The 24,724-nt window shown below is 41.9% G+C and overlaps 3 protein-coding genes across 3 annotated transcripts; 2 read left to right on the plus strand and 1 right to left on the minus strand.

Moving 5' to 3' along the window:
* Nucleotides 1–61: 61 nt before the first annotated feature.
* LOC122765196 (dynein light chain Tctex-type 3-like) lies at nucleotides 62–2,540 on the plus strand. The gene is made up of 5 exons (XM_044019329.1): nucleotides 62–234; nucleotides 784–825; nucleotides 1,180–1,303; nucleotides 1,401–1,478; nucleotides 1,565–2,540. Exons 1-5 carry the CDS (start codon nucleotides 199–201, stop codon nucleotides 1,636–1,638), a joined length of 354 nt encoding a protein of 117 aa, XP_043875264.1. The 5' UTR covers nucleotides 62–198; the 3' UTR covers nucleotides 1,639–2,540.
* Nucleotides 2,331–10,750, minus strand: LOC122765193 (cytochrome b-245 heavy chain). Its single transcript, XM_044019325.1, has 13 exons — nucleotides 10,584–10,750; nucleotides 10,264–10,356; nucleotides 8,103–8,213; nucleotides 7,921–8,005; nucleotides 7,614–7,762; nucleotides 6,571–6,752; nucleotides 6,334–6,466; nucleotides 6,159–6,251; nucleotides 5,332–5,585; nucleotides 4,797–4,959; nucleotides 4,057–4,203; nucleotides 3,855–3,979; nucleotides 2,331–2,917 (listed from the first exon to the last, which is right to left on the minus strand). Exons 1-13 carry the CDS (start codon nucleotides 10,626–10,628, stop codon nucleotides 2,800–2,802), a joined length of 1,698 nt encoding a protein of 565 aa, XP_043875260.1. The 5' UTR covers nucleotides 10,629–10,750; the 3' UTR covers nucleotides 2,331–2,799.
* Nucleotides 10,751–13,348: 2,598 nt separating this feature from the next.
* LOC122765194 (prolactin receptor-like) lies at nucleotides 13,349–24,712 on the plus strand. Its single transcript, XM_044019327.1, has 9 exons — nucleotides 13,349–14,142; nucleotides 19,245–19,346; nucleotides 20,917–21,055; nucleotides 21,555–21,724; nucleotides 21,849–22,027; nucleotides 22,195–22,348; nucleotides 22,888–22,975; nucleotides 23,144–23,213; nucleotides 23,737–24,712. The coding sequence occupies exons 1-9, from the start codon at nucleotides 14,106–14,108 to the stop codon at nucleotides 24,397–24,399; spliced, it is 1,602 nt and encodes a 533-aa protein (XP_043875262.1). The 5' UTR covers nucleotides 13,349–14,105; the 3' UTR covers nucleotides 24,400–24,712.
* Nucleotides 24,713–24,724: the final 12 nt, after the last annotated feature.

Here is a 24,724-nt window from a genome sequence, read left to right on the forward strand (position 1 = left end):
TCTTCATTCATACTCCAGAGCGGCAGGTGGCGGTAAGGCGCTCGCACCTTCATGTCAGCCGCGGTAACTCAAAGTAAGAAGAAGCGGAGTGTGACACCCGACAGGAAGTCTTTCACGTCTCCGTGATTTTTTTTGTCAGGACTTTTACTACATTTTAACCAAATATCGCACCGTTTTGTGACTTCTACGCTGTGGTAAATGACGGGGATGGAGGAGTATCACAACAGCAGCGAGGTTCGTCGCTGCACATCTCTGTTCTTTTCTGCTTATTCTCCATTCGTCACGGTGGCGATAGCCACACTGTTAGCATCAATGTTAGCATGTGATGTCACCGTTATGTTATCATTTGTCACGTTAGCCAGAGAACCTGGTTATTATGGGATTTAGACGCGACACTTTTGATGATTAATATCAACATTCTGCTTTCATCCTAATCGACAGTCATGCTAAACTGCGACTGTTTTGTTCATTATTATTTAAATTAAAGTAGTTTATGTCTATCATAGCATTAATGACAACATCTTTGTGTTATTTCTAATATTTTCAGTATTAGTTGTAGTAATGTAGTTTTTGAGTTTTTATACGGCTAATATTAACAGTGGTCTTAATAGTGCTGTTGTAGGTTATTTGCATTATAATAAATATTGATAGTTCTTGTCTTGTATTACAAATGTTGCTAGTATTGGCAATTGTTTGTGCATTCTGTATTAATGGTGGCTTAGTTTTTTTGTATTATTAATAGTAATGATCTAATCCCTTGTTTATTTATTTGTGTTTTTTCAGGGCTCATTCAGCTCTGAAGAGGCTGATGTCATTGTCAAAGAGGTGACTCTTTTTCTTCCTATATATTAAATTTACACACTGACGATGCATATAAATAAACCAGAATGAACCAAAAGCCTCATTTGTGTCTTTAGTTTATGGTGGGGTCTTAGAACATGGCTCCCTAAAAAGCAAACTAAGAATAAAGAACAATTTCTGGGCTGAATTTTTAACTTAACATAAAAAACATTTAATATTAGTGCATGATATTATCTTCAGCTCTGCATGATTTAATCGGTAATGTCTGTTGAAGAGCAGAACTGTGTCGTCTCTGTTCTCCATTGCCCTCAGTGTGAAAAGTGCATCATCTGACTTCCACATGATGAGAAAACACTTTGTCTTTTTTGTGTGTATCAGTGTGTCGATAACGTGGTTGGTGGAGAGGACTACAGCCAGAGTCAGGTGAACAAATGGACCTCCAGCATCGTGGAGCGCTGCCTCACACAGCTCGTCAAACACTGGAAACAGAACAAGTACATCGGTACGAGTCCTGCCTGGACACAGTCATGCCTCAGTCACTGTCGTTCTTTATATTTATTGTTAATGATAATGATGTATGTTTTTGTGTGCGTACACAGTGACGTGTGCTGTGATGCAGAAAACAGGAGGAGGACTCCACACGGCAAACTCCTGCTACTGGGACACGACCATGGACGGTAAGAAGACAGGTTCAGTCTATGATGTCTTCCATTTTTGTGACTTAAAATGACCTGTATGAATTAAAATGTTTCTGTCTTTGCAGGAAGCTGCACTGTGAGGTGGGAAAACCGCACCATGTACTGTGTGGTCAGTGTGTTTGCTGTGGCCGTCGCTTAAGGACATGCTCACACACGCGCTCTCTAGGGTTTGGAGAAACGGTTTAACTGAAGTACAGAGAAGCGTCAGGACACACGATGCTGCTAACGATATTTATGATACGTCTCTTCTACGATTTGTATTGTATGTTAAATGTTGTGCTGGGTTCAGAAAAATCGATTTTCCGATTCAAATTCACTTTTATTTTGAAGATCTGATGTGGATTTATAACATCCTGAGACCGATTGTTTAATATAGGCCATTTCCTGTTTAGAACCAGATGCAGGCCAAGCTGTGCTCACCGCTCCCTCTGCTGGACAACTTGTTCAATACTTTAAAGTGTCTGTTGGCGTTTCTTGGCTGGATATTTTGAACTTAAACTGTGTAGTGTCGAGTTACACTGTGTGGTCATGTTAAACAAAAAGTGCATTAATTTTACAACTTAAGTCAATTTCTTAGTATAAAAAATATGTTCAATGATGCACCAGGTTAGAGGGACACAGGGTTGTTTCTGTTAAAGTGCTCACACATGTTTAACTTAAGTTATTTTCACTTTTAAGAAGCTAAATAATCCCAGAGAAATAAAACCACCACCACCACCAGAAGAGGGATGCAGTGTGTTCTTATGAACAGCAGGGGGCCACCACGTCCCACATCCACACAGCTGAGGAACAAGAGAGTGTTCTTAAGCCCTGAAAGAAACTGACGCCTGGTCAGATAAAACAGTTTTTATTCTCTGTTTAGAAACAGTGGTAACATTACTTTAAAGAACAAAGTCACCTTTGTTGAATGGAGGTTCCTCAGTTTTCACCACGTCCTTGTAACAACACTTTCTCTTCTGTGTTTACGTTTGTCTTTCTTTCTGTGACCAAATTAGTTTCTTTTGTGGTTAAAATAAAGTTGAAGTTTAAAAAAAGAAAACAGTCTTGCGTCAGTTTTTCTGCCCAAGGTTTGTTGTCATGAAGATTTTGCAGTTTCAGACAAACTGATCATAAATTAAAAAGGTAAACTAAAGTTATTTTTTAACTGGTTCATTTAAAGCACATTTTAACAACTGTGATGTACAAATGTATTTAAATTATTTGCATAATTGTTGAAATGTAAGTGTATTAAAAAAGAACTGCATTAAATTTATGAAAATATCTAATCACATTATTTTCCATCTGTCGTTTCTTTTTTCTTCTAGAAGTTTTCTTTGTTGAAGATGAACTTGACGTCGGCCTCGGAGTGCGACAGACACTGTTTCTCCAGAGATTCTGCCAGACGAGGTGGACCACACAGGAACACGCCTACTTTACTCCTGAGGACACACACACACTGGCTGGTTCAGTTTCATTGTTTCAGCACAGATCAGTAAATGCAAAGACATCGGTATGTTAAAGGTAACATTTTCAGAAAACTGTTTCTACTCCAATGACGACCTCATTTGTGCTTATAGCTTCTAGCTTTTAGTTAGTGAATGAGGTTTCTTGAATGCATCTTGAAGCTCAGCAAGCCGTGAACCCTGCATTACTTTCACTAACTTTCGTACACATTCAAGCCTTCAACGATCAATACCTTTTTAAATATGTTTAGAGCATTTTTGGACACAGATTTTAGCCACTTTGCTACAATTTTCCCACAGGAAGCTGAAGTTTGTAAACCACTCACTCTCCTACACTAAAGCCCATAGAGAAAAGCAGTGATTTTAACATCACAGCACACAGGAGCTGCTGGTCTACTGCTGCCCTGTGTGGTCACTTTGTGTCACTGATCTGAATCTGAACAAAGATCACAGCATTTGACAAAATAAGTCATTTGAACTTAGTGATGGAGGCAGCAGTGGATCAACAACTCCTGTGTGCTGGGATGTTAAAATCACTGATTTTCTCTAGGGCGTTTGGTGTGGGAGAGTGAGTAGTTTACAAACATCAGCTTCCTGTTGGCAGTGAGATAAAGACGTGAACAAGATATCGTCGACTTTATCTGATGTAGATTTTATGAGATGAGTCTTTTGTTAAAATCACTCATGTCCTTGTGTGGCATCACTTTTCATACTTTAATTGAAGTCATTTTCTTTTCTTTTCTCTTTACTCAGCAGGTGAAAAGGTTGTCATGGCGATAACAGCAGAGTGGACTTAATGTGTTTTTGACAGTGAACATCGTTCTCCGTTGTCTCAGAAGAAGAGATGGAGATGATGAGACACGGAATCGTGGTGCGTTCATGTGCAGTGGGAGAATCGTGTGTTTGGCCTCACTTGGGGTGCTTTGTCGCAATGTTGGTGAACTCATTGTCCCAGTTGGGTTTCCCATAAAGAGTCTTCTGCTTCAGGCCGGTGATCGGGTCGTTCTCCGCCTCGTGGTGAACACGGAAGTGAGCCGCCTGACACACACACACACGCAGGTGTGAGTAAAAGGGTTTAAAGGTGTTTGTTGATGTTTAAATGAACGTCACACCACCTCGGTCTCCTTCCAGCGTGTGAGATAGATGTTGTAGCTGAGGAAGTCGCTCATGTCCTTCTCCGTCATCTGACCCTCCAGAGACTGCAGCAGGTCAGCGAACCACTCGAAGGCCTGAGTCTCTGGACACAGCCAGTAGAAGTAAATCTGAGGACACACACACAAGTGACATTTGCATGAATTATAATCCACATAAACAAGTTTAAATTATACAATATCTTGTGTGTAGTCACCCGTGCCACACCAACAACCCGTGTTGTTTTTCTTTAAATAAAACATCTATGAGACCCACTGAAGCCAAATATTGATGTTAATTAATTAATCGATCATAATTATTAGCTATTCTTCTTACCTTCTTTTATAGCTTATGTTTCCACTGACCTTCTTGGTGAAGATTATTGTTGTTATTTAAGTTTTTACATAGTTTTTGTTTCCTCTGACCTTCTTGATGAAGATTATTGTTGTTGTTATTGATGTTTTTTACATAGTTTTTGTTTCCTCTGACCTTCTTGGTGCAGATTATTGTTGTTATTTATGTAGTTTTTGTTTCCTCTGACCTTCTTGGTGAAGATTATTAATGTTATTTATGTTTTTTATATAGTTTTGGTTTCCTCTGACCTTCTTGGTGAAGATTATTGTTGTTATTTATGTTTTTTATATAGTTTTGGTTTCCTCTGACCTTCTTGGTGAAGATTATTGTTGTTATTTATGTTTTTTATATAGTTTTGGTTTCCTCTGACCTTCTTGGTGAAAACATCCTGGTTCTTCTGGATGCGTTTGTACCAAACAGACTTGAGGATGGAGGCGAACGGCGTCACACCGATTCCCGCTCCCACGAGCATCACCACTTCGTAGCGGAACACGTCCTCGCTGGCCGTGCCGAATGGGCCGTCGATGGCCATCCTGACAGACGGAGAAACACTGTGAGTGAAATATCGCGCCTCTGAGTCATTTTTTACATCTATTCTTTCTTAATGTGCTTTTTCCTCCTCGCAGAGAAACCCTTAAGGAGCAGGAAAGAGTTTCAGGACTAACTTTCCTCTTATTTTCAAACATTAGTGAGAAGAAAAAGTGTTGATGAGAAGTGGAAGCAGCAGCAGCAGGTCGCTCTTTCATGAAAGGATGAAAGTGCTGCAGCTCTCACATTAAGCTGTCGTTTGTATTGTGTGACTCTACACTTTCTCTCTGGGCAGTCATTGGCAGCGTTTCACAGCAGAGCTGGACACAGCGGCAGTCACTGCCACTTAAACATCACTTATTTCTCTGTCGCCGTACTTGGGCAGTTTCCAGGCCTCCACCGTCTCGTTCTTGTCGCCGCCGCAGGCCTCGTACAGAGCCTGAGTCCAGTCTCCGACGATGCGGATGTGGGCGGTGAAGAAGTCCTCCTCGGGGGCAGAGGTCAGCGTGAACGGGTGCCACTCCAGCCGGGACACGGACGGACACTGGATGAAGACGTACTGACCCACCTCCATCTTGAAGCCTTTCTTCTTCATCTGCAGCTCCAGCGTCTTGGACGGATGCATCACCACCTGGAGACAAGTACGTACCAGACGACTTATCCATTCAATTCATTCTTTTATGTCAGGACATAAAACATAACAATTCTTTTCACGATTCAATGATTTTCTTTTTCATCGTTTGGTCCATAAAATGTCAGAAAACGCAAAAACACGCTCAGTGTTTGTCAAACCCTGAGATGACTATGTTCTCGAATATCTTGTTTTTGTCCACAAACCAAAATGAATCAGTTTTTTAAGGATTTCTTAAAATGAAAGAAATGCAGCAAATGAAACGAAGAAAATGTTCACATTTAAGAAGCTGAAACAATCAGAAATCTTGTTTTAATCATGAAATTCATGGCGTTATCCATTTGCGACTCATTGCTACAATTTCAGTTTTATGCTTATTTTATTTAGTTTTTACTTTGTTTTACATATTTTTTTATAAAAAAGCCTTGAAACGCGCTTCGAATAACATTAATTATTATGAATATTATTTGTTTAGTCACTAGCTGTCATCAAGCAATGTTTGTTTTCCAAAATAAAACGTCTTTTCTTCGGACTGAAGCACTCTCTAAACAGAAAAATAACACAAACACATACCTTAGTGATGACCACTTTCTGGTGGGACCGGTACAGACGAATGATCCTCTCGCACACGTAGAGAATCATCGGACCCACCACCCACTTCCACGTCTACACAAAAGAAGAAGAAAAACGTTAAACACACACACTTCACACGTAAAGACCTGAACTGTCCCTTTAACAGCTCTCTCACCGCCGGTGGGTTTCCAGCGAACTCTGGCACGGCACAGTCGGAGCCGTTCTTTCCCCAGTCGTCAAACCGGTCGACACAGACGTCGGGGTCGTTTGTCTTCTGACTGGCAGGCGTCTGTCCTCGTACGATACGACTGCACACAGAGAATTCTATCATCAACGCACATGAAACCGCACCCGGAATAATCCACATTCACTGAATCTTACGTTGATTTTGTTAACTTGTGTGCTGTCTTACCCGTAGCCGTGAAACACTAGGCCGATGAAGAAGATGACGAAGAGGTGGTGAGTGTACCAGAAGACCTCGAAGTACGACCTGCGGATCACCTCCATGGACGACGTGATGATGAGGATGAGGGCGAGGGTGATGACCACGCCCGTCACCCCGGCGATGGTGGTGAACATGACGATGGTAGGATTCTGTAGCACATTTAAACTCTTATCTGATGGACTGAAGCCACACCAAAGCCCATAGAGAAAATCAGTGATTTTAGCTCGTGGGGACACAGGAGCTGCTGGTCTACTGCTGCCTCGTGTGGTCACTTTACGTCACTGAGATAAGTCTGAACGAAGAATTTCAAACAGAATTTTACAAAATGAGACATTTGAACTGAATGAGGGAGGCAGCAGTGGATCAACAACTCCTGCGTGCTGTTATGTTTAATTGGCAGATTTCTCTATGGACTTTGGTGTGGGAGAGTGAGTGGTTTACAAACTTCAGTTTCATGTTGGAAAAGTATGTCTAACAGTAAGATAAAGACGTAAATATGTTCTTAAGACATCGTAGACTGAAGCTGACCTAGATATTATGAGTTGAGTCGTTGCTAATAGTGTAAAGGTCATGACCTCTGGGTGAATTTTGACATTTTGTTCTTTTATTTCTCCATGTCTGTTTTCCTGTTTTACTACACTGTCTTCTGAACTACTTTATGTTAGTTAGTCTTTCACTTTTTGTCTTAGTTTGTTTGTTTTATTAAAGACTCCTTTTGCGTCTGGGTTCCTGCTTTTTCTACACCGTGGCACTAAAAATCCATTTTATCTGCGTTAAATTGCTTTGTTTTTCAGTGTGAACACAACTGTATAAGCTTCTTAATGGAGTGTACGTGCGTTATGTTGCACTTCAGAAGCAGTTGATTGCACACAGGAAGTGTCTTTGATGACAACACATGTGCACAGGCCAACACCTCACAAGAGGAACACCATCAGGTGAAGTAATCGCCACATTTAGCAATCGAGCTAAAGTGAGCGTCGTGTGGGATTCAGCAGCAAACCGTGACCCACCGTCTCGTTGGTTCTGATGGGGTTCAGGAAGGACGCGTTGTCCCCGTTGCCGATCTGAGAGAGGATGAAGGGCAGGAAGCTGCTGTTTCGATTCAGCTGAGCGTCCATGAAATATTCAAAGTTGAACAAGTGTGCAACGATGTGCACAGCTTCAAGAAGAGAGAGAGAGAGAGAGAGAGAGATTATTTAAAGGAGTTTAAAATAGAAAGAATTTGGCTTTTGGAGCCTTTGCATAAGACTTGTATGTGTTTTTATCTTCTATTTTCAATAAATTGTTGGATAAACTGCTGCTCACGGCTGTCGTTACCTGTGTGGAAAGCAATCATGTAAGCCACCAGTTTGTGAAAAGTCAGGTTTCGGTCCAGCTGACGAGCGGCTGCACGACTGCAGCACTGATCGTGAGCAAGAGAGACAGAAACGTCAGTGTTAGAATATAATGTGAACGTGAAAAAGAATGTACTTTTTAAACTCTAGTGTTTCACAGTGAACCTGGATGGTGCCACGAAGGAAGGAGAGGAGGTTTCGACACACTGGCAGCAGAATGAGCATACAGTTGAAGTTGAGGCAGGCGGCAGGAGCTCTGGCCCACGACAGAGCTTGCTGTTGACAGAGAGAGAGAGAGAGAGAGAGACTGAGTCTGACATCGTCTACAATGTCTTTATCTCACTGTTAGACAGACTTTTCCAACAGGAAACTGAAGTTTGTAAAGCACTCACTCTCCCACACCAAACCCCAGAGAGAAAATCACTGATTTTTGCTCTCGGGGACACAGGAGCTGCTGGTCTACTGCTGCCTCGTGTGGTCACTTTGTGTCACTGAAGTTAATCCAAGTGAAGGTTTTCAAACACAGAATTTAACAAAATAAAGACATTTGACCATAGTGATGGAGGCAGCAGTGGATCCACAACTCCTGTGTGCTGTGATGTTAACAGATTTCCTCTATGGGCTTTGGTGTGGGAGCGTACATCGTTAACAAAGTGACAGAAGCTTTATTTTTCAGCTGGAAAAGGCTCCAGTCTCACGGCAAGTTAAGAATAAAATCGACATCAGCTTACGTCTGCGACATCTTAAGAACATGTTGGCGTCTTTATCGCAGTGTTACTCACGCTCCCACAGTTTCACACAGTGACTGCTTGTGGAGAAAAACTGTTCTTCAGTCTGTTTGTGTCCTGTCTCCTTCCAGAGGGGTGGGGGTGGACGGGGTAAACAGTTCATGTCCAGGATGGGTGGAGAGAGCTTCTTTTTGAAGACGTCCAGCATAGATCTCAGACAGGGGGGATAGTGTAGTTCCAATCACACTGGTCAGGTTCCTGGTAGAACCTGACCAGCAGGTTTTGGGGCGAGGTGAAGCTGTTTCAGTTCCCTGAGGAAGTACAGTCTTTTCTGGGCTTTTCCCACCTGATGATGTTATTACATTACACGTCATTTAGCAGACGCTTTTATCCAAAGCGACTTACAAGGGAATTGAGTACAACCTGCCAGGGGTGGAGTTGAACTTGCGAGCGCAATGTCTTTTGCACACAGGGTACCGGTCTTAACCACTGAGCCACCCCACCCCATGTGTGATGTGTGATGTGTGCTGAGCAGGTGAGATCAGCCGCCATGTGGACTCCCGGGTATCTGAAGCAGTCTCTCTCCCCTGATGTGCAGTCCACAGTGCTCAACCCTTTTGCTTCTCCTGAAGTCTGTTATGATTTCTTAAAGCCATGTTGTTATGGGAACACCACTGTCGGAGGTGTTGGATCTCCTCTCTATGGGCTGTCTTGATGTTTTGGTGGATCAGACCTATGACAGCTGTGTCATAAGCAAACTTTGCAATGGCATGGTGAAGAGAGAATAGGGGAGAGGACTAAAGACACACCCCTGAGGTGTTCCGGTACTGAGGGTCAGAGTGGCTCCTGACCCTCTGAGGCCTGTGTGTGAGGAAATCCAGTATTCTGCAGCAACATGCACTTTCAACACATTTAAACTTTCTCTTATCTGAGGTTCTGAGGTTTGCAAACCACTCACTCTCCCACACCAAACCCCATAGAGAAAATCAGTGATTTTAACGCCACAGCACACAGGAGCTGCTGGTCTACTGTTGCCCCGTGTGGTCACTTTGTGTCACTGAAGTAAATCTGAACAAAGGATTTTAAATGATTTTAAATAAGACATAAGAACTCAGTGATGGAGGCAGCAGTGGATCAACAACTCCTGTGTGCTGTGATGTTAAAACCACTGATTTTCTCTATGGGCTTTGGTGTGGGAGAGTGAGGGGTTTACAAACTTCAGTTTCCTGTTGGAAAAGTCTGTCTCACAGTGAGATAAAGACGTGAACATGTTCTGAAGACATCGTAGACTTAAACTGATGTGGATTTTCTTTCAGTTTGTGTTATTTTCTTCAGCTTTAACAGACTTAACTGAATCTGAATGTGATCTCTGTGTTTGGATCAAAGTACGAGCCTCTGTGTTTCACTTCTGCTGCAGCAGCTGTGAAGCTGGGGATTTTCGACTGAGCGCATTGTGAACTCAACCGTGAACGCAGAAAACCACAGATGTCACACACTCAGGTGAGATTACATTATGTACAACTTTTATTTATTTATTTTTATACACATTTTTTCTAAAGGTCATTAATTTAAAAGAGATTCTGGGCGGACCCACTCACCCCGAGCAGAACCCTGGTGTAAAACCAGCGCTCCACCAGAAACGCTAGGTAGAACTGCACGAAAAGGAAGGCGTTGATTCCCAACCACACCACCTGCAACACGCATGGAAACAAAGAAACAAGTCACAAACTCACTCTGTCATTCAAGAATAAAGAATAGAATTCTCCCTCAGAGGACATTTGAACAGGATTATATGACGTGTGAGTGTCAGGTAAGAAAGAATCTACCTTATTTCCTGTTTTTGTCTCTCTTTTTAAGTAGATGATAAAGATGGAGTTAAATTCAATGAAATATGTTGAAAAGTAGAGATTTGACTCACGATAACAAAGCTGGAGAGTCCCTCGTTGGCTACAAAGTTTCCCATGATGGAAAGAAGCTGTGAGACGTGTGTGTGTGTGTCAGTGTGAAATGGAGGATGAAGCAGCAGCAGGAGGAGAGTGAAGAGAGCAGTGGCTCGCTCACTTTTCTTCTACACCTTTTGGTGAAAGCAAATAAGGAAGTGTCTCTTCAAGGTCGTATCAGGAAGATGACAAGTTTTTATTTTTTAACTCCCACTTGAACCCCCCCAGTTTTATCTGTCACTCATTAAATCATGAGCATGACGACGTAGAGTGGATATAAAACATCTACAACACTCATTTCAGCACTGTTCCCCACCCTTAATGTGACCTATGACCTGTACAAGTGTGCACACCCTTGTTGTGTCTTGTTGTGTTGAGTCTGTCAGCATGGCACGTCTTGATTTTATTTCTCCGCTCTTTACAAATTAAGCGTTACAAATTAATCCGTCAGATTATGAGGCCATGTCTTGTGCATAGCCCTGTCCATTCCTTACATTTTACGCAGTAATCCAGACATATGGAGAAGACGGGATATTTTTTTCACATGTTGAACACCACCAATACTATGCCCAAACTTCCTGCAGCTCCTTCATTGTTGCTGTAGGTCTCCTGGCAGCCTCCCTGACCAGTTTTTGTCTCGTCTTTTCATCGATTTTGGACGGACGTCCTGTTTCTGGCAATGTCACCGCTGTCCCTATAAATATATGTTCACTGCTTTAGTGGAGATCCAATTCTTAAGATATTGTAGACTTCAGTGTCTTTTGTTAAGTGGCTAAAATCTGGTTTTTGACACACCACACCAAAGTCCATAGAGAAAATCAGTGATTTTAGCTCGCAGGGACACAGGAGCTGCTGGTCTATTGCTGCCTGAGGTCAATCTGAACCATGCATTTTAAATGCGGAATAGACAAAATAAGTCATATGATCTTAATGATGGAGGCAGCAGTGGATCAACAACTCCAGTGTGTGTGGGGTTTGGTGTGGTTTAAAAGAATAATTTTATAAAATTTATGTCAACTTAAGTCTACGATATCTTACGAACATGTGCACGTCTTTATCTCACTGTGAGACAGACTTTTCCAACAGGAAACTGAAGTTTGTAAACCACTCACTCTCCCACACCAAAGTCCATAGGGAAAATCAGTGATTAATCAAAATCAGTGACACAGGAGTTGTTGATCCACTGCTATGTGCTGTGATGTTAAAATCACTGACTTCAAATGCCTTATGTTTGTGAATTGAAAATCTTAATTTATGTTTATTTAATTGACACAAAGTGACCACACGAGGCAGCAGCAGACCAGCAGCTCCTGTGTCTCCATGAGCTAAAATCATTAATTTTCTCTATGGGGTTTGGTGTGGGAGAGTGAGTGGTTTACATAAAGATGTGAACATGTTCTTCAGATATCGTAGACTAAAGCTATTTTTGCTGTATTCTTGCACAGAAGCTGGTGATGTGTTCAGCTCTGTGGTATTTGAATTCCAGAATAATGCAGTTCCTTCTGTGAAAACGCTGTCCAAGAGAAGCGTGAGTGAAAACAAGATTTATAGAGGCTGACTGTCGTCAGTCAGTAAATGCATCAGCTATAACGTCATAAAGACGCGATTAAAATGGATTAAAACCTTTCAGACCCTGTTTACTTGGACAGACGTCATGAACTGATGCAGAAATCACACAGGTGGATGTTAAAGGAGGAAGTGGACGGTGGATGTTGACACTGCGAGTGGGAGAGGAAGTGGCAGATTTCTAAACGTGAAGTACAAAAAACATTTCCACATTCTTCCTGTTTCACACTAAACTCTCACCTTAAAGCACGTACGACATGGAAGACATGAGAGGCACTGGAGGTGGGGGGGAGTACAAAATGGCTGCCCTTGCCTACACAGCACTGTACACCCGTACAAATATATACGTATGTGTCACGTTTCTTTCCTCTTTCCCTGAGTCTCGTTCATTCCACTAATCACACGCTGTAAATACTCTGTGAAATTTAAAATATCTACTCTTTATGGTCTGTATTACAGGATTATTAGCTGTCATTTCAGATAACACCTGCTTTATTTCTGTCTGTTCTTCATTCACATGTGTGAGAGACAATGAAATTCAAAGTCAAATTCTGCTCCAACACAAATAACTAGGCTTAAAATGACAAAAGTCACATTTTTAAATACAATTCTTCAGAATAAATATGATGATTATCAACGTAAGAGCCTTTAAAAGCAGTAGAAGTCATCACAGATACTTTATTATCACCAGATATTGATATATTGATAACTGTATAACAACATCATTTTTAATCTATTTTATTCTATTTTATTCTATTTTATTACACTTTACTGTTGTATTTTGTTCATTAGTTCATCCTTTTCTTTCATAGTCTCTGTCTCACTGTGTATTATGTCCTTTTATTTTACTCTAAACTCTTTTATTTAACTTTATTGTTAAATGTAATATCTGATTCTAATATTTCATTCCACAGTGTATTTAACTGTAAAGCTATGTTGTTTTATGTCTTGTGTTATTTATACCAGGAATTCTTAAACTTTGCTGTACTTTATTCTCCTATTTTATGTTTTATTCCTCGTCTTTGTTTAGCTTTATGAGTATGTTCTTATTTCTGAATATTTTATTCCTATATTTACATTTCAATTACGTTTCTTTTCTTAATTTATTATACAATTGTTTTTATGTTTCTGTAACCCACCCTTAGTGAGGATACTTAATTACTAAATTAATTAATTAAATAATTAATTACTAAAATGGCTGAAACCGAGCTGCTGCTGCTGCTGTGACATAACACATGTCCCAGCTGAGCTGTGTGCGCCCCCTGCTGGCCTCCTGACAAACACAGGCTCACTCTCAGTGAAAACAGATGTTACGGTGCGTCGTGACACTTTTGTGATTTACTCTGTAAAGTTTCTTGAGTTGCTGCTTATTGTTCCTAAATTCCCTTGTTGTTATTTCTGCTGCTGCTGTCCTGTGTCTGTTGCAGCCTGCAGGGGGCGACACTCAGCCTCACCCCCTCTGCATTCTGTTGAGTGATGTCAGGGGTTGACATTAAAGCAGCAGGGAAGGGGGATTAGATTAAATCTGTTGTTGCACGGCGACAGTGACATCACCACCGACCACTTTTCACAATGCATAATCCCAAAGTGATGCTGCGGTTTCTACACCTGAGCCTGCAGAAGACGCTGCTGCCCAGCAGAGGAGATGATGCTCTCTCACGCCCCCCAGTGGCGCGTGTGTGGGTGTGGCTGCAGCTCAGAGGGGGAGGAGCCTGTAGCTCCAGCTGTGTGTGTGTGTGTGTGTGGCTGCTGATCAGGTGGAGATCAATCTTCTTCAGAGAGCGGAGATCCACCACCGGACCCTGCTGCTCAAGCCTGGCGCCCACTCCTGCACGGGGATCTCCCCGGACTACCGGCTGCACCCACCGGCTGCTGGACAGTGCCAGCCCCGGTCCTGGTCCCGGTCGTGGTCCTGCAGACTTCAGCAGCAGCTGATGCGGTTCATGACTAAGGAGTTATTTTGCGTCACAGGTAAGACTTTTATACGCTTTTAAACTGTAAAGGCGCGCATGCACGTGACGCGCGCATACTCTGTTAACCTAATTAAAAGTTGAGGTGATTTAATGAACATTTGCTGTTTAATTACAGTTAAACAACTCACTGTAATTAATTAAAATAAAAACGGAAACATATTTTAATGTATCTGTTCACTTTTATTTTATTTATTTATGATATTTTAATTTTCCTTCATTTATTGGTGACAATGACACGATTCTGCTTTATACATTTGATTTATTATTGGTGATTTTTTATTAATATTAACATCTATTTTCAACCAGCCATTTTGGTTTTATATCGTTGGTGAAAGTTTATGATGGAATTATAGAGCAATATAATGACCAAAAACAACATTTTCTTCTGCTTTCTCTTTCGGTAAAATAATCATGTTAAATAAATCTAAAGATGCACTTAAGTGAACAGAGAGTAAACTTGATTGTTTGAGTTAAAGTGAGAAATTTTGACAAATTTTTATTGATTTTAAATGCATTTTTTTGTTATTAGACTCAAGTTTAAGTAAAAAAGAAAAAAGATACTGGCACAAGCGTCCCTTTAAATTTGAGTGGCAGGCAACTCTATCTTTGTTATTACAAGAGGAAAGAAACTATATCAACTCTTTCCATAATCCATTTTCAGTTTCTGTGATTTTTCATTTTTGATTTGTGGACAAAAACAAGACGTTTGAGGACGTCATTTCCTGACATTTTATGGACCAATCGACTAATTGATGAATTTAAACAAGACCATAGAAGCAAAGGGAGTAGAGAGACTTGTTGTTGTTGTTGTTGTTGTTTATTTCCTGTGTGCAAATAAACATTTGATGGAGAGAACAGAAGCAGAGCGGAGTTTCCACATCCATCTGTTGTGGGGGCAGAAAATCAGTTTAAATCAAGCGTACATTGAGTTCTTCACGGCGTATCAGGAGCCATGTGACTCCTGACGTCACACACTGATGATGTGAGCAGCTGCAGGCGTCCTCTTGTCTTCTGTACACATCTGAGCAAAGCTAATTCAATTAGCCGCACGCCAACAGGAAGGAAGAATGCTCGCACTGTTCTCGTGCACATGCTAGCACCGCCCTGTTAGCATAGCCCGGGAAGTAAAAGCGGTAGTTCTGTGTTTTTGATCTAACATCTACGTCAGCTCATGTGTTTAATCATGTGTTAAGAACATGTTCACATCTTTATCTCACTGTTAGACAGACCTTTCCAACAGGAAACTGACGTTTTAAACCACTCACTCTCCCACACCAAAGCCCATAAAGAAAATCAGTGATTTTAACATCACTCTTTGGTGTGGTGAGTGAGTGGTTTACAAACTTTAAAAAAAACGTGCTAAAATTGTTACATATACAGCAGTGAACATATTCTTCAAAGAAATTGACTTAAGCTGATTTTATTGACTGAGTCTTTTATTCACTGGTTAAATAGTTTTTTTCCTTGTTTCCTGCTAGAAGTTTGGGACAAAAGTCCATGTGAGGTCAGTCATTAAATTGTGTTAATTCCACGTCTCTGTGACTAAATGGCTGAATAGTTTGTTGTTGTGTTCCTTGAACCATGAGTTTTTCTTACTGTAACTTTGATAACCCTTTAGAGCTTGTCTATCAACTGTTCAGCAGTGAGTTAATGTCCGCGGTGTTCTTGATGTGACGGCTGTCAATCTGTTCATTAGTAACAGGTCAGTGTGGAGACACACAGACAGACAGACAGACAACGGTTATATAATGTTGTGCTGAGTTCATGGGACTCCCCGTGGATCAAATGCCCCTGTCTGTTTGGATCACTGCTTCCTGTCCGTGTGTGCATGCTGCCTGTGGCGCAGTGTGCTGCTGCTGCTGCTGTGATGGGTGGACACTCTCACCACTGCTCAGCTGGAGCTCCAGAACAGCAGATAACGACTTATCACTGCTGGACCCTGCACATGACGGTTACAGCCTCCGCCACAAAGTCCAACATGAGCGAGTGCAGTTCACAAACATGGGAGAGCAGGTTTCACTCAGGCTTAATGGATACCAGTACATTAAACGGGTAGTTCACACGTTTTAAAGTGTGGTAACATGTCGGGCAGCAACAATGAGTTGATAATTAATCTATTGGGTTTATCAGTTTGAGTGTTAAAGTTAAAAAAAGTTTTTGTCGTCTTTAGTTTTTTATGTGAATATTTTCTGCTTTCTTTGCTCCATATAAACAAAGAAATCGTTAAAACTGAATCATTTTGGTTTGTGGACAAAAGCAAGACATTTGAGAACATCATTGTTTTGACGTTTGGGACACACTCATCAAAGTATTTCAACGTTGTTTTTTAATTGGCAAATGAAGACAAATGAAATATTTCATTTAGACTTAACTCAGTGACACAAAGTGACCACACGAGGCAGCGGTAGACCAGCAGCTCCTGTGTGCATTGATGTTAAAGTCAGTGATTTTCTCTGTGGGGTTTGGTGTGGGAGAGTGAGTGGTTTACAAAAGTTGTCTCACAGTGAGATAAAGACGTCGACATGTTCTAAAGATAGAAGAGAAAAACAGAACAACTATCCCTTTAAGTCATCTGTGTACCTTTTATTTTATAATGCTGTGTAACTTGGACTTGGTGACGCCAGATAAGAAGTTGATAAGAAGGAATTAGATTTATCAGTGAAACAAACCTGAGCAGGCATTTTAATGCTACAGGAGGATATTTTGAAGTTTTTTATTTATTTAGTGTACCGTAAACTGTTAAATTCAGATCAAATGTTGTATAAATAAATCTTAAGTCATCCAAGTATAAGCTTTTTGTTTTCCTTTCCCTGTAGAGTCAACAGTAATTAGTCTTGTGCTCGTCACAGCCGGTTTTTAGACTTTCCGTGTGTGTGCACAAAGCTCATCTCTCGCTAATCAGGTTTATCCAGTGCTCTGCTCTGCCACTGTCCACTTCACAAGTCACTGACACACATGAGAGGAAATTATCATGTTCACATTTATAACGTGACGTCCACAAAGCAGTGGAACACAGTTCAAGACCTAACGCTATCACCTCCTGATGTGTTTTTAATGCTTGATCGGAGCTTAAGTGTTTGTAAACTGTTTAGCTACCATTTAAAATACTTGCCTGATGAAATCTATTTCAGCTCCTGTCTACAACATCGTAGGAATACTTTTCACGTCTTTATCTCACTGTGACACAGACTTTTCCAACAGGAAACTGAAGTGTGTAAACCGCTCACTCTCCCACAACAAAGCCCACAGAGAAAATCAGTGATTTTAACATCACACACACAGGAGTTGTTGATCCACTGCTGCCTCCGTCTAACAGTGAGATAAAGTCGTGTAAAACACTCTTTAGGGCTGTGTGTGTATTTTTACGTGATGGAGTCTTCACAGGTGACAGTGAGTGTGTTATCAGACTGGCGGTGAACAGTGAGTTTGTTGACACTGGTGTGATCGCTCCACACTTTTCTCTTCTCTGTCTGAGCAGATCTAGTTTTGTTCATGAAGTATCTTGTTAGTGTCCCGGGTCACATGGAGCTGGGCTTTTTTCCCCTCTGGCTGTTTGGAGCATGTTTATCTGACAGGAAATGGAGAATCAGCTCATGAGCTCGAGGTGAAGTGAAGCTGCTCTTGATTCATAAACAAACAGCTGTGTGTTTCATTTAGGGAACGAACAGTGGTCCAAGAAATCATGGTAATGAGTCCAAATGACCAACAACGTGCCCATGTGACTGGAACTAGTGATAACTTTAGTTTTACATCATTGGTTATTAAACAATTACGACATCAACCATCAACTATTTTAGTGATATGACTGTTTGTGTGCGAGAACACAAGTTATCTGTTTATACAGCTTCTCAAATGTGAGGATTTTCTGTTTTTTGTGCCTTTACAGGTACTTTTGACAGTGCTTTATTGAATGTTATTTTTCACTGCGTTTCTTTTGAACGTGAGTAGGAACGCAGTTTCTAACGTAGAAAAGCAGACACGACCACGTTTACACGCACCATATTTCATATATATAATGTTTTCTTGGATCTTGCATGATGGTGACCTGCTGCTGTGGCGTGTGTGTGTGTGTGGAGCTGAACAAGGCTTTATTTTAATCCTCCTCAGATCAACTGAGGGATTATTCAGTGTGGTTTCCGTCTCAGTGCTCATGGATCTCACTGCATGTCATGTGACTCCACTGCATCCATCTTCTCACAGTCTTTGTGTCTGTGTAAGACGTTTAATTGTTTTCTCATGTTCAATAATTACATTTAAGTCGGCAGCAGCAGCGGCAGCATTTGAATTTATTCCACACCAAACCTCATAGAGAAAACCAGGGATTTTAACATCATAGCACACAGGAGTTGTTGATCCACTGCTGCCTCCATCACTAAGTTCAAATTACTTATTTTGTCAATTCGGCATTAAAAATCCTTCATTCAGATTGACCTCAGTGACGTAAAGTGACCACACGAGGCAGCAGGAGACCAGCAGCTCCTGTGTGCCCGCCAGCTAAAATCACTGATTTTCTCTATGGGCTTTGGTGTGGGAGAGTGAGTGGTTTACAAAGCAACAGAAAGTGAGATAAAGCAGCAATTATCCTGTGTTTGTGTCTTCCCTACAGTATAAGTAACATCATTCTTAGCATTTCTTAGAAAGAACTGCCCCTTGACGTCACTGAGAAGTCACTCAGTTTCAGAAAAGATGAGAACGAGCTCACAAAAGGATCTTCACACCCTCAAATGTCCACTTGTGTTCAGGTCACATGTTCCTGCTGCTGTCGGACTTTGCCACAGCAGTGTGGAATCATGAGGCCTGAATGGAGGTGAGTGTCAAGCTCTTATGTTCCCTTCAGTCATGACAAAAATACTTTATTTATCCCAGAGGGGCTGGTTCACAAGACAAGCGGCATAGAGTTTTTATTCAGTAAAAATCAAAGTCCATAGAGAAAATCAGTGATTTTAGCTGGCGGGGACACAGCAGCTGCTGGTCTACTGCTGCTTCGTGTGGTCAGCGTAGGATTTAAGATGCCAAAGTCACAAAATAAGATAAGATAATCTCTCTGGGGTTTGGTGTGGGAGAGTGAGTGGTTTATAACGTGTGTGTTTGTGTTGACAGGAGGCAGCAGGATGCTGTGGCTGCTGCTCTGTCTGCTTCCTGTGGCGAGCTGCAGCTCCACTGACGCTCAGGACGCCGTGTACCTGGAAAAACCAGACCATGGTGAGTTTTCACAACTGAAACACAAGTCGTTCTGTTTGTGCTCATTGTATGTTTATTTCTGGTCATTTTGTAACACTTAATGTGACATTTTTGACTCTTTATGGTCATTTTTGGACTCTTTGTTCAATCTTTGTGGTACTGTTTCACACTTTATGATCATTTGGTGACTCTTCATGGTGATTTTGTGTTTATTTCTGACTGGTTTTGTGACTATTAATGGTCATTTGGGGACTCATTGTAGTCCTTTTGTCTATTTGTAGCCTTTTGGGGTGCTTTATGTTCATGTTTCGACTCTTTATGGTCATTTGGGGACTCTCTGTGGTCATTTTGTGTTTATTTCTGGTCATTTTGTGACTCTTAAAGGTAAATGTCTGACTCTTTATGTCTTTACGTCATTTGAAGTCATTTCATGTCTATTTCTATGTTGCGTCTTTGTGTTTATTTTATATCTCTTATTGAGTATGTGTATTTGTACTCATTTCATGTTGACTGGTGCTCACTGTGTGACTCCTGCTCATTACCTTTATATTGTGGTGCTTTTATGTCCATTTTTTGGTAATTTCCTCCTGACTTTTAATCCACAAATGTGATGGAAATGAGGATCACCGTCAACGACAGTGACGATGATGTTTGTGAAGGTTTAGGTAAAGCTGACAGGAAATGAAAGCAGGAGCCATCTTCTTCTTCTTCTTCTACAACCTTCAGCAGAGGAGATGTTTTCAGGGAAATGTCAGTGCTATTATCTCTCTCACACACGCACACACACACACACACACACACACGCTGAAGCACAGGCTGTCACAGCTGGTGATGATCACTGCAGCTGAATTAGAGAGCAGGAAGATCTGTTTTTAGCTTCTGTTGCAGTCAGAAGAAAGATGAGAAATCATGTTGGATTATAACGTGAGCTGTGAAATGTCACGTCTCACCTGAAATGAAGAGGTCATCACTTCATCCCTTTGTTCCACAGCAGGCTTTGCTTTGTCTCACTCAGAGATCTGAGAGATCTCAGCTGAACATCAACATTCACTGTTACCCTGTAACTGTGTCATTTACACCTTTTTTTTTCTTACCTTTCTCTGTGGTCATTTTTGACTCTTTATGGTAATTTTGTGTTTATTTATGGTCTTTTTCTGGACTGTTTGTACTGTTTGTCACTTTATGGTCATTTGATGACTCTTTGTGGTCATTTTGTGTCTATTTCTGGTCATTTTGTGGCCATTAATGGTCATTTGGTGACTTTTTGTGGTCCTTTTGGTCTGTTATGTTTATTATGAGACTATTTACATCTATTTTTAGTAATTTCCTCGTCTGTTTTTGTGTTTTTTGTTTGTTGTTAGTCAGGACTTTTTGACTTGACTCAGATTTCAGATTCAGATTTCTATGTATGGAATTAAGGAGACCGGTGTTAAAAAGACGATTTGAAGAAGAGTCACAGAGTTGAAGCTCTCATCCCTCGTTCATGATTAATTTGAGAGAAAATCTCTCTCCAGAATTAAAGCTCTCAATTTCTCGGGGGTGGAGGTTGTCGTCATCATCGCTCACCTTTGTGATTGTTTTTTCCTCACAGAGTCAGTGGGCGTGACGACAAGGCCTCACATCTTTAACTGTCGCTCGAAAAACATGGAGGACTTCGCCTGCTGGTGGCGTCCACTGGACAACCTGACAGAGACGGAGGAAGTCACCTACGTCCTCACCTACTCCATAGAGTGCGTACATCACACTACCTCCATCATAGACTTCATTTCCATACAGGGGGGTGGAGTGGCTCAGTGGTTAAGACCGGTACCCTGTGTGCGAAAGACATCATGGTCGCAATGGTCGCAAGTTTGACTCTGCCCCTGGCTGATTGTTCTCAATTCCATTGTAAGTCGCTTTGGATAAAAGCGTCTACTAAATGACATGTAATGTAAAACAGGTGTGTTTTTAAACTGATAACTTAAAGTACAGATGTGCAATACACACAAAGTGACGTAATGTATGTACAGTCCATAGAAATTGACATTTAGACCATTTTAAACATTGATTTATCACAGGTAAAACAGATTTTAACCACTTAACAAAAGACTCACCTCGTCATGAACAAGGTAACAGAGAAGCTAGTCTGTTGTAAATATTGAAGATAAAAAAATAAAGTCCAAATGTATAAACAGCAAAATGGCTTCATAGATTCATCCAATCATGTATTTTCTGCTCTGTTGTTCACAGACAGGGGCCCAGTCATGAATGTCCAGACTACACGAGCGCTGGTCCCAACAGCTGCCACTTTGACAAAAGCCACACCAACGTGTGGAAGGTCTACTGCATCAACGTGACGGCCGTCACTGCCCACAGGAACTACACTTCCCAGCAGCGCTGCCTGGACGTAGCAGATATTGGTGAGAGAAAAATAATCGACATTATCTTTAGATTGTGTTCACGTCTGTATCTCACTCTCCCACACCAAAGCCCTGATCATGTGATTGAATCATCACCGAGTGACTGATTCTGTGTCGTCCACAGTTCAGACCGAAGCTCCAGTCAACCTGACCTACCAACTGGAAGACACCGGTGGACACGAGGTGGGACACACTGCACATCTGTCCTGGGAGTACCCGGAACCATCGGACCTGCAGTACGGCTGGATCACACTGCTCTACGAGCTGCAGTACAGACGTGTCGACGAGTCAGACGACTGGAAGGTACAGAGGGGAGAGATGATCGGGGCCAACAATACTCTACAGAGAGCCAATGTGTCACACCACTTTGTATATTCTGAATTTTGAAAAGACATTAGATTCAATTTGCTCTGTCAAATTTAATCTAAAAGATGAAATGAAAAGTGCTGGTGTGTGTGTTGTGGTTGCAGGTTAAATTCCCGCTGAACGAGCCTCACGTGAAGCTGCTCGGACTCCCCGTCGGCGACTATGAGATCAGAGTTCGCTGCCGTTCAAAAAACTATGGCCTGTGGAGCAAATTTAGCTCCCCACTGTTCATGAGCATCCCATCCAAAACAACCACAGGTACACACACACACACACACACACAGGGTTATAAAATTATTATTATTATTATTATTATTATTATTCTTTACTTTATTTTCATGGATCCTGGCCTGGAATAATCCTTTTCCATCCCATTTAAGCTGCTTAACAAAAGACTCACTTCATAAAATCGACGTCATGTGAAGTGTACGACAACAGGAAACTGAAGTGTGTGAACCACTCACTCTCCCACACCAAAGTCCATAGAGAAAGTCAGTGATTTTAGCTCGCAGGGACACAGGAGCTGCTGGTCTACTGCTGCCTCGTGTGGTCACTTTGTGTCACTGAGTTCATTCTAAATGAAATATTTCAAATGCTGAATTCAAAAAAATAAGACATGTGAACTTGGTGATGGAGGCAGCAGTGGATCAACAACTCCTGTGTGTGTGTGTGTGTGTGTGTGTGTGTGTGTGTGTGTGATGTTAAGATCACTGATTTTCTCTATGGGCTTTGGTGTGGGAGAGTGAGTCTAACAGTGAGATAAACCTGAATTACATTTCATTTTGCCCTGTGTGCAGGGAAGCTGGTGGTGATGATCCTGGTGACGAGCGTCAGTGTGGTGTCTCTGCTGGTCATCGGCTTTGGTGTTGTTCCACAGAGCGGAAGGTGAGAAGACACACACACACACACACACACATACACACACAGACACACACACACACACACACACACAGACACAAACACACACACACACACACACACACACACAGACACACACTCCTCATGGAAACAGTATGTTGACTAAAGCGTGTGTGCTCCATGTTTCCACTGTAGAATAAAAGACTACTTCCTGCCGCCGATCCCTAAACCGAGGATCATGGGCATCGACCCGCTGCTCCTGGAGGTAACATCATTTCAATCAGCTGTTTATACTGTGTGTGTGTGATTTTTATAACATTTTCCTGCCTCCTTGTTTGTTTATTTAACATTATAGCATCTTAAGAACACGTTCACGTCTTTATCTCACTGTGAGACAGACTTTTATCAAACACTCACTCTCCCACACCAAAGCCCAGAGAGAAAATCAGTGATTTTAACATCACAGCACACAGGAGTTGTTGATCCACTGCTGCCTCCATCACTAAGTTCAAATGACTTACTTAGTAAAATTCTGTGTTTGAAATCCTTCATTCAGATTAATATCAGTGACACAAAGTGACCACACGAGGCAGCAGTAGACCAGCAGCTCCTGTGTCCCCACGACCAAAAATCACTGATTTTCTCTGTGGGAGAGTGAGTGGTTTACAAACTCCAGTTTCCTGTTGGATTTTATTCTACATTAGCACTTTTCTCTCCCCTTCTTCTTCTCTTCTCCGTGTATTTGAATCTTCTCTTTCGTTTCTCATCCTCTCCTCTTCCACCCTCAGAAGGGTCACCTGGATGAAATCAACCGTCACTTCAGCACCTTCCACAGCTACCGTCCTCCCAGCTACACAGAGGACGTGTGGGACCAGGTCAGCGCCGACAGCTTGTGTTTCTCCATGTCAAAGGACTCCAGTGTCCCGGCAGCCAACACAGACCAGGACAAAGATCCTCTCATGGTTCCATGTGACATAAAACCTGTCGCTGCCCGTGTTCAGGCTCCAGCCCAGAACCCGTCCTCATACGTGCAGAGTCCGTCTCCGTACTGCTCGTCCCCTCCCGACACCTTCACTCCTCCACTTCCTGTCTCGTCTCTGTGGCCAAAGCCCGAGCTCCCGCCGCTGCCGGACTACAACGTGATCGGACATGACAACTCTTTAACTCCTCCCGACTCCACCGCCGGGCACTCGCCATCGGACTTCTACACCTGCGTTCAGCTGGTCAATGAAAGCAGTCAGCTGCATCTGGTGCCGTACATTTCCACGCCCTACTGCGGGGAGTTCCCGCCTCCGCTGGGCGTCGACGTCAGCGCGGGCGAGAAGGAAGAAAAGAAGAAGAAGAAACTCGCCGAATACCAAGCCGGGAAGAATGTGACGAATGAGCAGAAAGAGGCTGAGAGCAGCGGTGAAGTGGTCGTGCCTCTGCTGCCCGTCGCCGTGGACAACTAAAGCTAAGCACATGCACAAAAACACTCTGTTCTTAACCTCACACTTATTTAAACGTCGTTGAATTTCAAACGTGACAAAAAAACACGTTCTTGCTGCAAGAACACATGATGTTTAACATGTTTTACTCTCTGTTTCTCTGCTCACACACACGGACCAAAATCTGTTCAGGTGACAAGCTCTTAAAGGAATAGTCTGGGATTTCTTTGAAGCCTGGTCGTACACAGATCCACATTCTCACTGAAAACATGACTGATTTTACTATTAGTATTTCACTATTTAACAGACTTTTCCAACAGGAAAGTGCAGTTTGTAAACCCCTCACTCT

The sequence above is a fragment of the Solea senegalensis genome, linkage group LG2 (genome assembly GCF_019176455.1).
Source record: "Solea senegalensis isolate Sse05_10M linkage group LG2, IFAPA_SoseM_1, whole genome shotgun sequence".
NCBI classification, from domain to species: Eukaryota; Metazoa; Chordata; class Actinopteri; order Pleuronectiformes; family Soleidae; genus Solea; species Solea senegalensis.